Source organism: Fistularia commersonii, chromosome 19 (assembly GCF_037954325.1).
Source record: "Fistularia commersonii isolate RoL2024-O1a breed Wild chromosome 19, RoL_Fcom_v1.0, whole genome shotgun sequence".
In the NCBI taxonomy this organism is placed as follows: domain Eukaryota; kingdom Metazoa; phylum Chordata; class Actinopteri; order Syngnathiformes; family Fistulariidae; genus Fistularia; species Fistularia commersonii.
In genome coordinates this window covers 2,139,891-2,156,381 of record NC_141302.1, presented here as the reverse complement: position 1 = coordinate 2,156,381, position 16,491 = coordinate 2,139,891, and the positions used below count along the sequence as shown (strand labels likewise).

The window sequence follows — 16,491 nt, the reverse complement described above, 5'->3', positions numbered from 1 at the left end:
CGGTGAGGCTACAGGGAGTGGAGATCAAGAAGCTGGAGGATTTCAGGTACTTGGGGTCAACAGTCCAGATTAATGGAGAGTGTGGAAAAGAAGTGAAGAGACGAGTTCAAGCATGTTGGAATGGGTGGAGAAAAGTGTCAGGGGTGCTATGTGAATGGAAAGGAAAGGAAAAGGAATGAAAGGAAAGGAAAGGTGTACAAGACAGTGGTGAGACCAGTGACATGTATGCTCTAGAAAAAGTGACAATGACCAAAAGACAGGTGGCAGAACTAGAGGTTGCAGAGATGAAGATGTTGAGGTTCTCTTTGGGAGTGACCAGGATGGAGAGGATCAGGAATGAGTCTATCAGAGGAACAGCACATGTTATTTTGGAGAGAAGGTCTGAGAAGCCAGACTGAGATGGTTGGGTCATGTACAGAGGAGGGATAGAGAATATATTGGTAGACGGATGCTGTAATTGGAGGTCTTGAGGACGACCAAAGAGGAGACTGATGGACTTCGTGAGAGAGGATATGAAGTCAGTTGGTGTGAGAGAAAAAGATAAGGAGAATACAGTTAGATGGATTAGTATTGTTATTATTCTTACATTTCTATTTCTATTGATACTGTTATAATAATGTAGCTAAAATAATTCTTATGTGCTTGTTCTCAAATATTCTGAATAACAGCAGGGAAAAAAAGTTAAAATCCAGTCAAAATATTTATTACAATAATAGCAATAGGAATGAAAAATACCGAGACACTACTAAAAAGGTGCAAAATAATGCAAAAAAAAAAAAAAGATAAATAAATTACTCAAAAAAAAGCTCATTTTTTTTTCTTTCTATTACGACATCTACATCAATTACTACTATTTAAATCATTATTTTGGTGGATTCATTTGCATGTCAAAGATTCTTGTGCAGGAAACGACCCAGAAATACGTTTGTATTTCTATTGTATGTAGCTAAAATAATTCTTATGTGCTTGTTCTCAAATATTCTGAATAACAGCAGGGAAAAATCAAGTCAAAATATTTATTACAATAATAGCGATAGGAATGAAAAATACCGAGACACTACTACAAAGGTGCAAAATAATGCAAAAAAAAAAAGATAAATAAATTACTCCAAAAACAAGCTCATTTTTTTTTCCTCTCTATGATGACTTCTACATCAACTACTACTATTTAAATCATTATTTTGATGGATTCATTTGCATGTCAAAGATTCTTGTGCAGGAAACGACCCAGAAAGGAGCGTCAGGAGATCTGACAGGTGACGCCTTTACTCGCGCTCCTGCCTGAACCTCAAGATTTACGTCTTCATCACCATGAAAGCGCCGCCGCCGCCATTTTCAAAGTCATAAAAGAGCAGATTAATGAAGATGTGACATGACGGCTTTCTCTTATCGGCCGCTGCATCTTCCGTGTGTGTGTGTGTGTGTGTGTGTGTGTGACAGTTTGACCCAGTCACGTCTCACACTTTCTGGTTTGTCATTCCTTACAACAGATGATGTTTTATCTGGTGAGATAATTCACATAGACACTGTGTGCCAGGACACACACCGGCCACAACACACATCTAGATTTCTCACAACAACGACAACAACAACAACGCACATCTACATGACGGAGTCCTCACAACAACTGCAACACAACAACAACAACAACAACAATGCACTGTGTATGACATGATTAGAAAAGACAACAGACAAATGCGTAACAACACAACAACAACACACATCTGCATGACAGTGTTAAGAACACACAACGGGACAAATGCAACACAACATCACAACAACAACACACATCTGCATGACAGTGTTAAGAACACACAACGGGACAAATGCAACACAACACCACAACAACAACAAGGCGAATACATGACAGTGTTCAATAAACGCGACAAAACACCTGCAAAACAACACAACAACAACAAACATCTGCATGATTTTTCAACACACGTGACAAAACAACTGCAACATGACAACAACACAATCAGCATGACAGTTAAGAACGCACAACAGGGCTAATGTACACGCTAGTGATCATACATGCAACCATACAACTGCAAGACAACACAACAACAAACATCTACACGACAATGTTCAATACAGACAACAATACAACTAAAACAACAACTGCATGACATTGTTCAATACACAACACACCTGCGACACAACAACACATTGGCGTGGTTGTGTTTATTACACACAACTGAAACGCTGCAATAACAATAACAACATAAACAGACGCGCAACAAGCGAGTAACACCGCAACACAACAAAACCAACATTTAAAGAACAGCAACACAACAACCATGAATGGCATCAACAACAACGACAACAAAAGAAAACAATAAACTCATGGGTCGTTTTTGAGTTTTGCACAAGTCGCCCCGGTCGTGTGTGTGTGTGTGTGTGTGTGTTGCGTAACCAAAAATCAAAGCCCGCGGGGCAGAAGACGAGTGTATCTGGAGCAAAAGGCGACGCGTTTGGACCAAAATGTGCTTCTGCATCAGCTCGAGTGGCATTTCAGCGACTTTTATTGGTTACCATGGCGACTAAAATGGCAAATTCATAAATTCCTGGTATGTTGTTCCGATTACACCGGGTGTGCACACCAAGCAAAGTGTGTGTGTCTGTGTGTGTGTCAGAGGCTGGTTGTGAAAATTAGCACAACTTCCTGCCCCCCCCTCCCTCCCACACACACACACACACACACACACACACAGGAACACACAACTCTCAGCAACACACTCCTTTTCCAGGTCAGTGTGTCAGATCAGCCTTCATTCAAACACACCCTGCAGCCGCAGGCACTGAACATTACACAAGCTCATTGAGAAGCACACACACACTCACACACACACAGACACACACACACATGCGCGAGTGTGTCAAGCAAGGCCTGAGGGCAGCTCATTAAAGTTGAAACGTCTCTCCCTCCCGCCGGCTAATACCGATAAAGGACTTTCAAGGGTCACGCCGCTCTGCTGGCGCCACCACAAGGTAACACACACACACACACACACACACACACACACACACACCATCAGAACACGAGCCCCTGTCCTTTTAAAATGCTTTTATTCGATCAAAATCGCAGTTGTTTTCCCCGTCCGATCGCCTACTCCAGCGCCTCCATGGTGGCCCTCAGGATGGCGGCCACGGCCACGGCGCCGGGGTCGGGCAGGGTGAGCCGCTCGGCTGCGATGTAGCTGGCCCGGCCCGCCCGGGCGGTCAGGTGACGGGTGGCGTCGGCGCCCGCCGCCGCTCTCTGGGGACGGGGAAGCAAACACAGACAGCAGCATCTCGACAGGTGTTCTCTAAAACTATTATTGTATAATTTTAGCTATTAGCATGTAGCGGTTAGCGCCCTCTCTCCCACACTTAGCTTAGAATATTTCTAGAGGTTGTCTTGAAAATACTATTGGTCCAGATCTGCTTTTTGACACCGTATAAACAAGATATAACTTGGTAATTCATCAATATTATCAAATATTATCAAAACCGCCCCTTGAATGCAACATCCCGTGTCAAGATTTGAGGGATGTGCAAGTTGGATGATTTGCTTTCAAATATAAGTAGCGCATATACATTCTTCAGCTAAAAAAATACTTTAAAAAATAAAATATAATGCAAAATAATAAACCCCAGATTGTTTTGTTTCATTTTTGACCAAAGCATGAATAAATGCAGAGTGCTGCACCTCCACCGCAGCCTGCAGTACAGCCATCTGTCCATCGGGCGGCGCAACGCTCATCTTCATCAGCTCGTCCACGGCGGGACAAAGAGCGTCCAGCTGGAGGACGGGAAGAAACCAGACCTTTTTTAGGACACTTCCAAGAATCGTAAAAAAATTTGTTACTGTGTGAAAATGACATTCTCACCAACGTTCTATCTCCGGGTTCGGCGCCACCATACCTGGTCGACAACGGAGGTAAAAAAGTAATAATAGCAATAAAAATGATGGTTATAACAACAACAACAACAACAACAACAATAATAAAAATACTACTACTAATAATGATGATGATGATGATGATAGTAATAATGATGATAGGAACAACAATAATTATCAAATTGGCAGAAACTACAGTGTGAATAATAACAACAATAATAATAATATCAACAATAATACTAATAATAATGATGTTGATGGTAATAATGATGATAGGAACAACAATAATAATCAAATTGGCAGCAATTACAGTGTGAATAATAACAACAATCTAAATAATAATAATAATAATGATGATGATGATGATGATGATGATAATAGCAATAATGATGATAGGAACAACAACAATAATAAAATTGACAACAACAACAACAATAATGTGAATAATAATAACAAAAATCTAAATAATAATAATAATAAAATGAATATAACAACAACAAAAATAATAATTATAATAATGATGATGATGATGATGATGATAGTTGTAATAATGATGATAGGAACAACAATAATAAAACTGACAACAACATCAATAATGTGAATAATAATAAAAATAATCTAAATAATAATAATAACATGAATATAACAACAACAAAAATAATTATAATAATAATAATGATGATAATGATGATGATGACAATAGTTGTAATAATGATGATAGGAACAACAATAATAATAAAATTGACAACAACAATAATAATGTGAATTATAATAATAATAATAATCTAAATAACCATAAACCCAAACAATAATATATAATAATAACTGCTATTATCACCATCATCATCATTCTAAACTATTATTATTTTTTTATTATTATTATTAGCAGTGACCAAACTTTTTAATGGCCTCCGTCCCTGCGTGCACGGCGCCGGCCCAGGCCGCGGCGCCGCTCCTCCCGCTCATGTGACCGGCGGCCGCGGTCAAGAAGAGGCTGTACAGCTGGAACACACACCGTGTTTCATAAGCTTGTGTGTTTGAGTGTGTGTGTGTGTGTGTGTGTGTGACTGTTGACAAAGTAGCTTGAGAAAACCCACCGCTCCCGAAGACCCCCCCATCTTCTCCTGCACCAGCCCAGCCAGGATCGATAGCAGTTGCCGGGGGCAACCGGGGACCACCTGATTCTGGAGCCACTCCTGAATGGCTAAAGGGGGGGGGGGGGGGGACAATTAGCCACACCGGTTCCACGCTAGCGTGACGAGAAACGCCGCTTTACCGATCCGAGGTTAGATTTTTCCAGAACCTCTGGCGGCCTGAGCGTGTGTGTTCCCGCAGTCTCCGTCCCCGGCGGCTCGGTCCAGGAGGTTCAGCTCCTCCTGCTTCTCCAGCAGCGTCCGACAAATCCGGACCAGCGCCGAACGCATGGCTGCGCTGCCCGGCCCTGGGGGCGAACGGACGAAGGGCTGAGGTCGGGAGGAGGGGGCGGGGCTTCACGGACAGGAAGACTGACCTTCGGCGTGCACGGTGTGCACGGCGTCCGGCGCTGCAGCGCACGGCGGTTCTGTTTCATAGTCTCGTCCGCTGGTCGCTGCGGCGCTGAGGTTCGGCCAGGCGGGAGCGTCGGTTTTTGCATCTGGGCAGAAGAGGAGGAGCTTAGCAGCAGTATCCTTAGCCCAAACCTTAGCTGGGTTGTTAGCACTTGCGCAACATGCTAACTGTCAGAGGCAAATGGGGGGCTAACAGCATGGGCAGCCTCCATGCTGAAATGCTAATTTCTTAATAATTTGCGTCTTAGAAGCTTATTTTTACCCCCTTAATCTCGCTAGCACGAGAACTGAAGCTATCTTGTTAGCACTAAGACCCATGCTAACTGCTGGTGTGAGCTGAGGGGCTAACAATGTGAGTGGCCTCCATGTTGAAATGCTAATTTTCGAAATTATTAGTGTCTTGGCAGCTTATTCTTAGCTTACCCCTCCAATAGTGTTTTGGGTGACGCTAGCACGTGAACCGAAGCTAGCCTGTTAGCACATGTGCCAACTGTCAGGGGCAGGTGAGGGGCTAAGAGCATGAGCAGCCTCTGTGCTGAAATGCTAATTTCGAAATTACCACACTCAAGTATTTTCCCATGATGCTAGCATTAGAACTGAAGCTAGCATGTTAGCACTAGGCAACATGCTAAAGGTCGGGGACAGTTGAGGCACTAACTCTATGGCCTCTATGAGAAATGCTTATAGCTTCTTAGCTTATTATTAGCTTCTTTTTCTCTTTCCTGCATGGGACCTGACACATGGAAATGACGCTAGCTCAAGAGCTGAAGCTAGGCTGTTAGCACTTGTGCTAACTGTTGGGGGCAGGTGAGGGAATAGCAGCATGAGCAGCCACCATGTTGAAATGCTAACTTTCGAAAATTATTAGTGTCTTGGTAGCTTATCTTTAGCTTATCCCCCCGATAGTGTTTTCCCATGGCGGCACCAGGACTAAAGTCAATAAATGTGAAATGACGCTAACACAAGTACCAAAGCTAGCCTGTTAGCCCTAGGCCACATGGTAACTGTCAGGTGAAGGTGAGGCTTCTTAGCTTCTTTTTCTCATCAAAAGCTCCCAGGACAGCATTTTCCCGCTCCTGCAGCTGCTATGAGACCCAACACATGGAAATGGCGCGAGCATGAGAACCACAGCTAGCCTGTTAGCACATATGCCAACTGTCGGGGGCAGGTGAGGGGCTAACAGCAAGAGCAGCCACCATGTTGAAATGCTAATTTCAAAATTATTAGTACCTTATAGTTAGCTTACCCCGCCCCCCATAGTGTTTTCCCGTGACCCTAGCATCATAATCGAAGCTAGCCTGTTAGCACATGTGCCAACAGTCAGGGGCAGGTGAGGGGCTAATAGCATGAGCAGCCACCATGTTGAAATGCTAATTTCAAAATGATTAGTGCCTTATAGTTAGTTTACCCCCCCCCATAGTGTTTTCCCGTGACGCTAGCATGATAATCGAAGCTAGCCTTTTTTAGCACATGTTAACTGTAGGGTACAGGTGAGGGCTAACAACTTGAGTCTGGGATAGCGTTTTCTGCTAGCGGACACCAGTCGTGTGGAAATGACCCCATCGTAACAACAAAAGCTAGCCTGTTAGCACACGCGCTAACTGTCGGGTGCAGATGAGGGTCTCCCTTTATGTTGAAAGGCTAATTTTGAAATCGTTATCATTTTATCGTATCCTTCCCCGACAGCGATAGCGTTTTCCCACAGCGTCGACATTGAAATGTTCATATTTACACACTTAATCTGGTCTGTCGGCGCTGCAAACACACCTGGAGGGCTGCGGTGATTACTGGAATTTCGGTAGCTCTTTGTGCAAAAACGTCTGGTGTGTGTGTGTGTGTGTGTGTGTGTGTCCTCACCGAACAGCCTTAGCATCTCTGGATCAGCTCTCATCAGGGTCAGCGACACGCCGGCCATCTCAAGCGATGTCATGAAAGACCCCGACATCACCCTGGCGACCGCCATCCCGCGGCTCTCTGTAACCATGGAAACCGTCAATCACACAACCCCCTTCCCCATTAGCATAATGCTATGCATTATCTGGAATGTGTAAAACACTTCAAAAAAACCCATCCGGAATTCTGTAAATTAGCTAGAAACATCCAAACACGCATGCACACACACACACACACACACACACACTGGTTACCCAGACAACAGATGGCGGCTCTGGTGACCACGCACATCTCCAGCCGTGACAGGGCGCCCAGATTGTTCACGCACAAGATTACAGCGTCTCCTGGGTTCGGGAAAACAAACACACTCATTGGGTGTCGACGCATATACACACACACACACACACACACACACACACACACACACACACACACACACACACACACACACACACACACACACACACACACACACACAGGTGTATACCTGACTTCAGCGGAACGTGCGACTCATTGTCGGGGTCGGTCATGTGATCGATCATCGCCGCCACCACCTGGTCCGCTGGGGCCACCTGATTGGCGGGACGGCTTGGAGACGATGACTCAAACGACGTATAAACTTCCCCGAACGCGACTCACCTTTGACCTTTTGATTCCCGGCTCGCCGTGGATCCCTGCGCAGGAAGAACAGCGTTTGGCTGTTGGATGCTTCCATGATCTCAGTGATTTGTGGTAAAGTTTGCAGAAAAATAAGTTAAAATAACGTAATTTTCGCACTATAAGGCGCACTTAAAAACATTAAATCTCCTTAAAAATCGTCCGTGAGCCTTATGTTTGACTTCCTGTTGTGCTTACAGACCTGGAACCAGATGTCCGACAATAAACCAATCAGAAAAAAGTATATCGTACGCTTAACTCCGCCTTTTTTTATAATAACACTATGTATTGTGGAGGAAGCAAGCAGATGATCTGCACCAAGAAACGGTTTCCAAGGGAAAACAGTTAGAGAAAGAAATTGAACAATCTGTTATTGAACCAGAGAAGAACTTCAATAAAGATCGACTAAACTATTTTGTTTGGCTTTAAATACCGTATGTTTTAAATTATCATGCGCCTTATAACATGATGCGCCTTATGTATGTGAACCTGTTCATTGTTGCTTGATGTTGTTGCTGTCGTCAATTAATTTGTGTGTTTTTTGTTTTTGCTATTTTCTCATTGTCTTCTAATTGTCTCTTTATATTCATATTTATTGACACATAGCTGTTACACTGCTGAGACAAAAGAATGTTTTTTAACTTATATTGCACCTTACAATCCGCAAAATACCAAGAACTGATTAAAATAAAAAATAAAAAAAACTCACTGATTAAACTGATTAAAAAAAAAAAAAAAAAACTCACTAACCCAAGCTTACTGTTCTGTATATTTCCTGTGCATTTTGTATTTGCAAGTGTTATTTGCAGTCCTTATGTCCTCTATTGTAAGTTGCTTTGGATAAAAGCGTCTGCCAAATGTAAATGTAATGTAAAATCAGGGGAAAACCATTAAAATATAGAAAAGTAAAGAAAAAAAAGTTTCATTTTGTTCCATTAAACACCTTCCCGTTTTCACCAGGACGGTATCTCGCTTTTTCTAAATTGATCATTTTGAACCCAGCATTTTCCCACCCGGGGTTTTACACATCTTTTATTTTATCCCTCGTTTTTTTTCACGTGTCAACTATATGCAAATAAGAAGTGGAAGAAGCTCACCCAACCCCAGCTCCATGTCTCCGGGTGGGAGGTTGAAGGACGGCAGGCAGCCTGGGACGCTGCACGGAGACAGACTCACGCCGAGAGTCCCTGCAATGCGAGGAGGCGACACACACAACCAGTCGTCTGCGTCGTCCCGTAGAGCGGCGGCGTGCCTGAGAGCCGGCGAACCGAAAACCCACCGGTGGCCTCCAAGGCCTCCGTCACCTTGGAAACGATCTGGTCCAGTGTGCGGCCTTCCTCCGCTAAGGCACCTGCCAGCTGGGAGGGAGCAGGGTTTAGCCACGTTAGCTACTTTTTTTAATACATTACATTATATTACAGTCATTTAGCAGACACTTTTATACAAAGCGACTTATAAAAATTGCAATTCAATGACCGAAGATCCAAAGTACCAGTAGTTGTTATTCAGAAGTCACACCCCTCTACCAAATAAACTTTTACACCATCACCTTCTAACAAAAAAGTTCTCTAAAATAACTTAAATCAAACAGATGGGTGACAATACATCATATATATATATATATGTCATAATTTAACATTAATCATTGATCCATATATACTATTATAATTACAAATGATTTTAATATGTATATATCATGCTTATTTTATATATATATCATATATATATCATAATTATCAAATATATATATGGAGAGATGGATGGATATATACACGCACACACACACACACACACACACACATATATATTTAGATTTAATAATCACTTTGTACAATATATATATATATATATGTGTGTGTGTGTGTGTGTATATATATATAGAGAGAGAGAGATGGATATAAAAATATTTAAAAGAAATAGTATAATAATGTTCCAATTATAAATTGTTTACATATCCATGTATATATATTTTGTATCATAATTATCAAATATGTTATACATATGTATCTTTATATATATATATATATATATACACACACAGATATGCATATATATATATTTCATTATTACTATATAATATATATATATATATATAAAAAAATAATTCTAATATATACAGATCAATAATTAATGTAAAATTATGATAACACATATGATCAAAAAAGTCCTAAAAGGTTAAATTGACATCTGTATTGAGAAACCAACTTCTGCCACTAGGGGCGCTGCAGAGTCGATTTCTGCACAGGCATAAACACACTCCTGTACTGATCGTCCGCACCTTGTGCACGAGGACGGCGCCGCACAAGCCCCGCCTCCCCGCCTTGCTGGGCCGCACGAAGGCGCAGTCCTCCGCCACGATCACCATGGCGACCTGCACGCCGCGGTTCCTCGCCTGCTCGGCGGCCAGCCCGAAGTTGAGGCGGTCGCCGGTGTAGTTCTTCACGATGAGGAGCACGCCGGAGGCTCCTTCACGGGTAGAGGTTAGCGTTATTAGCATTTATCACTTCCCGACAGTGTTAATTAGCAACTTACCCGCATTGTGTAGACACAAAATGGCCGCCAGGATGCTAGCAGGAGGCGGAGATGCAAAAACCCCACCGGCGACGGCCGCCGCCAACATCCCCGCTCCGACGTACCCTGCACAGGGAGGGGCCGTCAATACCCTCATCTGGCTTCGCTTTTAATCCAGACGGGTCGCTTCCTTCCTCGTACCTCCGTGCGCAGGCTCGTGGCCGGACCCCCCGCCGGACAGCGGGGCCACTTTGCCCCGCAGGGCCTCCGGGTCGGACCGCAGCGCCACGCGGTGGCCCCTGAGCAGGGACAGTCGGCCCCCGCTGGCCCGGACCAGCCCGCACAGGCCCTCGTCCACGCAGACCTCCGCAGAGTTCAGCAGCTTCTGCCTGGCCTGCAGAAGCAGAAACATTTCGTTCATTCATTATTTGTTCTGCGAATCTCTAGTTTTCATTGGCCGAGAGGCGGGTTGACCCTTGACCTCCTGTGGGAATCCAACCGGGGACCTTCTCCGTTGCAGTTTGCAGGACTCCTTACCCCTTTTGCAACTTTTAACACTTTAAAAAATTGCTTTCCAGGTTGTTTTTTTTTTAACAAATTTTTATTGAACACAAATAGTATAAACAGAAAATACATAAGTATAAATAAACATGGTAAAGTAGAATTGAATGTCAATGATACAAACGGGCATGAGGAAACATAAGGACATTCGTTTTGTTTGCAATCAATTAACTGTAAGAGTGAACAGGATTAAAAGTTTGTGAGAAATGTTGAATTCTAGAAGAAATATAAAAAATAAAATAAAATAGAATAAAATACAAGAATAATGATAATAATAATAATAAAATTAAAATTGAAAAAATAAACTAACAAATTAAACAAATGGCAAGGGGAATATAATATGTATTTAACTTGTGGCTCTAAAGGAATATCAGTCACAAAACTCCATACTTTTTGTTTTTTGGGATTTTTCCATTAGTTTTAAGGATTTTTCCCAAGTATTTTCTTTTTAATTTAAGTCATTGCTGAACTCCCCACGTCACTTTTGGTTAAAGGTGTAACATTCCTGGTGAACACACTCCTAAACGCTAATCTGACGTGTGTGTGTGTGTGTGTGTGTATATAGGAAGGAATGACATCACCCACTAACACACCTGCATTCATTTTAACCGGCGCTGATTCAAAGTTTTATTTTATTTTTATGATTATTAAGCTTTGCGTGGAGGACCAGCTTGGACTCTGATCCCGGGCCTCCGTGGAAGCTCCGCGTCATCCCACGGATTAGTCGGTGCGCGATTCCCGTGCATGATTACGCAGTTTAAGCGCGGATTTGTTTCTTATTTTATTATTATTTTCACAATTCTTTACCTCCATTCCCGTAGCAGACGTCCGTCTCTCCTTCCTGCGGCAAGTTGTTGCGACGGGTTTGTTTTTCAAAACAAAAGCACGCCTTAAACAACACCGAAAACAGCAACTTCCGCTTGTCACAGTATAACTTCCGGTGTGGGTTTTATTTTGAAAAACCTTTAAAGTCACTTTCCGTTTCCGTTTCCGGTAGATTTATTACCGCTGTTTTTAAAGTTTATCGGTGACATTGACTTTGATTATTATTATTATTATTATTATTATTATTATTATTATTATTATTATTATCATTATTTCCTGGTCGATTTTTATATGTTTCTTTCTAATGTCTCACAGACTTTAAACATAACTTTTGGGTAATTATTACACACCGTCTCTTCACAAAGAACTTTATATTTGCTTTTTTGAATAAATATGAGCTCATAGTCCAGCTATTTGTTCTGGAATTCCTGGTTAGACGGCAGTCTGTCGCAGTAGCTCCTAATATCTGTTATGCTATCGCTTTATTTTCTTGAGTTATTTATTCACCTGTCCCCTCTTTTTTCACGTGTGTGACTATATATTTGTGGATTTTATTTTGAGTCTCGCTATATCCTGTCTTCTGTCTTTCTATTTCTATTTCTATTTGTTTCCTTTTTTTGACATTATAACTGTTACGCTGCTGCGACAAAGGAGTTTCCCCTCTGGGGATTAATAAAGTTTATCTTATCTTATCTTAATTCAACAATAAGAAAAATAAAAGTTCTCTTTGCCCTCTTTCTCTTTGCTCGGTTTATATCTTGTTGCAATAATATGTTATGTTGGGTTGTTTTTTTTTGCTTCTTTCACTGTGGACAGCAAAATAGGAATTCCATTGCACAGGGAAACACTGTAAAATGTGCGTTTGACAATAAACAATTTAAAACTGGACTCGTAGAATTGTCTTTTGGAGAAAAATAATCATGCTAAATGAGAATTTCAACTTTGTTTGCTTCAGTTTTGATAGGAAATGTCTTGTCTTTGCGCTGTGCATCTTTATTCAGTCACTTAAGGAGAGTGACAGGCATCTTCTGGATTCCTCCGTATGTCTGGCACATGTGGAGAAATTTACATTAAAATTGACTTTGAATTTGAAAAAGAAAAAATATTTTATTATATGATAATAATTTTAATATGATAGACATTGAACATGATACTTGTATTCTTATTAGTAGTAGTAATAGTAGAAGTAGGGGAAGCAATAATCATGTTTTTATTAACTGAGTGAACTTTGCTTTTATTGATTTCACTAGTTTATTAAATAATACATTTCAACATGTTTATACATATTTTATATATTGTCACATTGTTTACTTACCTATTTATATATACTGCTGAAAAAATAAATAAAGGGAACTCTTAAACAACACGATGTAATTCCAAGTCAATCACACTTGTGTGAAATCAAATTGTGCATTTTGGAAGCAACACTGATTCATTTGGACTTGTTTTCAGGACATTGTGTTTTTCTACTTTCATTTTGAGTGTGACTCCAAATCCAGACCTCCATGGGTTCATACCTTTCATTTCCATGTCGGCACATTCAACTATCAAAAGAAAAAAACAATTAATAAGAGTAGTTCATTCATTCACATCTAGTATGTGTTATCTTAGTCTTCCCTTTATTTTTTGAGCAGTATACAGGACAGTCTCAGAAATGTATCTTCTGTGATGCAATTAAAAAAAACAGACATCCCTTTTTCTTGATATTCTAATATTTTGAGATAGGATTTTTGAGTTTTCTTAAGATATAAGCCATAATCAGCGATATTAGAATAATAAAAGGCCTGCAATATTTCAGTCGATTTGTAATGAATCCAGAATGTATGACATTTTTGTTTTTGTAATTGCATTACAGAAAATAAAGAACTTTATCACGATATTCTAATTTTCTGAGACAGTCAATATATATATATGTGTGTATATATATATATACATATATATATATATATATACACACACACACACACACACACACACACACATATATATATATATATATATAAGAATAAGAATAAGAACAACTTTATTTATCCTGAAGGAAATTGTTGTGCTAGAGTTTCAACTAAAACAAAACCGTAATAAATAACAATTTTATATATATATATATATATATATACACACACACACACGCATATATATATATATATGTATATATATTCGAATAAGAATAAGAACAACTTTACAAGGAAACTGTTGTGCCAGAGTTTCAACTAAAACAAAACCATAATAAAAAATATTAGGAAATTGTATAAACAGTCAAAAAAAAAAGGGGGGGGGGGGAGAATAAGAAATACAAATATAAAGAGTCAAAGTCAAGGCTATAGTGTTTTAAGGTCTTAAGTGCAAAGATTTGAAGATTCCCTGCGGCTGAAGGAAGATATATATTGTTAGCACTGTTTTCTGCTTATTCTTAGTTCTTTTCTTTCGGGTGACTTCTTTTGCGCTATTTCTATTTCATTATATTTGTTTACTTTTTGTTATTGTTGTTGTTGTTATGACGAGGACAAACTCCGCCCATCCGGGCTGTCAGGTGAATATATCGAGCCTCCCTCCGCCTCCCCCGGCGCTCCTATCCCCGCCCGCCCGCCTCCCAGCGCTCCTGAGCCCGCATGACGCACGGAGCCCCGGCAGCTCCGCTCGGCTCGGAACCGCCTGGAGCAACATGCAGGATGGCGAGCGTGGAGACAGCAGCCGAACACGAACGGATCCTGCGGGAGATCGAGAGCACGGACACCAACTGCATCGGGCCGACGCTCCGGTAAGACGAGCCGGGTCACCACCCCCGCCGCCCCCGACCGGAGCGTTCGTCTCCCCGGCTGTTGTTAGCCGCCGAGTTAGCAACTCCTCCGAGACTCCCGGAGACGGCTCAAAACTTTAACGCTCACGCGTCCATTATCGGACAGCTAGGCGGCTAACTTTAGCAAACAGAAAAAGCTTACCGGCGCTCCGCCTCGGTCGCCGGTTCCAGAGTTCTCGCAAACCCCCCCCCCCTCGGTACCGGGGTCGGTTTACACCGGCGGGGACCCCCTCACCCCCACCGGCCCCGGTACCGGTACCGTTTTTCGCCAAAGTTCCCCCAATGGTGTTTAGCTAACGTTAGCCGACGTTGCTAACTAATTGACATTCCGGTCACCGCCGAGGGAGCCTCCGGAGGGGGGCGGGGTGATTCACGGCTCCGGGGTTTTGAATCTCAACCTGCGGGTATCCGGATGAGACAACAAGGACTCTATTCATCTTTATTTTGAATTTATTTGGTGTGGAAATGTGCCGTTTTGTGTCACCGGAAGGGGGGAAGTCAAGTGCAGGTGAGCTGTCAAGTGAGTGGAGCTCAGTGGAGACTCCCTGGAAGTGGAGGCCTCCACCTCCAGGGTGTTATAATTCTGAATATAAACACTTTTCTTAATCCCTTTTTCTTTAAAAATCTGTATCCAAGCTTTAATAAGTCTTTTGCTGCTACATTCTGAGGGAAAAGTAGATGTAAACCCGTGAAGCAAAGTGAAAAACTTTTGTTTAGTAGTTGAGTTGAAGCGAACCCGAGGCCTCGTCTCGCTTCCCGGGGCTTTATTTTTGTGTTTTTTTAATTTCAAGATTTGATTTTTTTTCTTTTAAGGGGAACTTTACGAAATCCCATTCCTGGTTATTTTACAAAATTTACCAGCAATTTTTTTTTCCCAATTTTCTGGGCATTTTACCCATTTTCTGGCTGATTTTGTTCTTAATTTAGTTCTTATTTTTGCTAGCTTGTGGTAAATCTAGAATATGTCTGTTTTCTTCTCCTGATGTGAGAATAATAATAGTAATAATAAAAAATAATAATAATAATAGCGATGAATTTACATGAGTATCACTGGAATTGTCCGTGGAGTTTCACCAGGCCAGTAATTGTCTTGGGTCCATTTGTGGATGTGCTGTGTTTGTATTTAACTCAACAGCTGTTCAAAACAAGACTCAATGAAGATATTTGTTTTGCGTGTGTGTGTGTGTGTGTGTGTTTGTCTGGTGTGTGTTTCCGAACCCCCCCGATCGGTGTCCCGGCTCTTTGTCCCAAAGAGGAAGCAGCCAGTGGACGAGCCGGGGGTTCACAGGGGGACCAGAACAAAACCAAAGATGAACGTCCATCACCTGCAAAGCATCCTTGAATAGTTGGCCGGTTCTGCCTGAGGAACTTGACAATGTTCTGCAACACCTCGGCCTGACACATTCCACAGTGTGTGTGTGTGTGTGTGTGTGTGTGTGTGTGTGTGTGTGGGTAAAAGGGTGAATGTGATCCAGGGTAAGGTGCTCTGAAAGCTCCAGAAAAGGGAGACTATTATTATTATAGTTGTTATGATTATTATTAAAATTATTATTGTTATTATTAGATTTCAATTTTGAAAATAATTATATTAGATTCAACTTTATTGTCATTACACATGGAAGGATGCAGAGAAATGAAATGCAGTTGGCATCTAATCAGAAGGTCAAAAAGCAGAATTGCATATGTAAAGAATGTGTGGTATTTACAGATAAATGCAGTATTAACGCATTAATGCATTTTTTTTTTACAGTTAGTGCAGGTATGGTGGATAATTATGTGCAGATTATGTACAAAGAGGTAGCGATTAGTATGATGGC

General features: G+C 41.5%; 2 protein-coding genes across 4 annotated transcripts in view; one reads left to right on the top strand and one right to left on the bottom strand.

Moving 5' to 3' along the window:
- Positions 1 to 3,052: 3,052 nt before the first annotated feature.
- On the bottom strand, positions 3,053 to 11,936 carry tkfc (triokinase/FMN cyclase). Its single transcript, XM_086165633.1, has 17 exons — positions 11,860 to 11,936; positions 10,693 to 10,885; positions 10,513 to 10,617; positions 10,259 to 10,446; positions 9,260 to 9,338; positions 9,078 to 9,167; positions 7,963 to 7,997; positions 7,811 to 7,895; positions 7,578 to 7,667; positions 7,288 to 7,404; positions 5,394 to 5,516; positions 5,187 to 5,324; positions 4,981 to 5,087; positions 4,782 to 4,885; positions 3,873 to 3,906; positions 3,692 to 3,784; positions 3,053 to 3,259 (listed from the first exon to the last, which is right to left on the bottom strand). Exons 1-17 carry the CDS (start codon positions 11,863 to 11,865, stop codon positions 3,110 to 3,112), a joined length of 1,737 nt encoding a protein of 578 aa, XP_086021759.1. The 5' UTR covers positions 11,866 to 11,936; the 3' UTR covers positions 3,053 to 3,109.
- A 2,544-nt stretch (positions 11,937 to 14,480) lies between these two features.
- exoc6b (exocyst complex component 6B) overlaps positions 14,481 to 16,491 on the top strand; it is a 52,214-nt gene continuing 50,203 nt past the window's right edge. For 2 of the 3 annotated variants that reach the window (XM_086165632.1, XM_086165630.1), the window contains exon 1: positions 14,484 to 14,635. In XM_086165632.1, coding sequence (XP_086021758.1) covers positions 14,487 to 14,635 — 149 coding nt within the window. In that variant the 5' untranslated portion in view covers positions 14,484 to 14,486. Of the gene's footprint in view, positions 14,636 to 16,491 lie in introns of all 3 variants that reach the window. The other variant, XM_086165631.1, reaches the window with a different exon arrangement.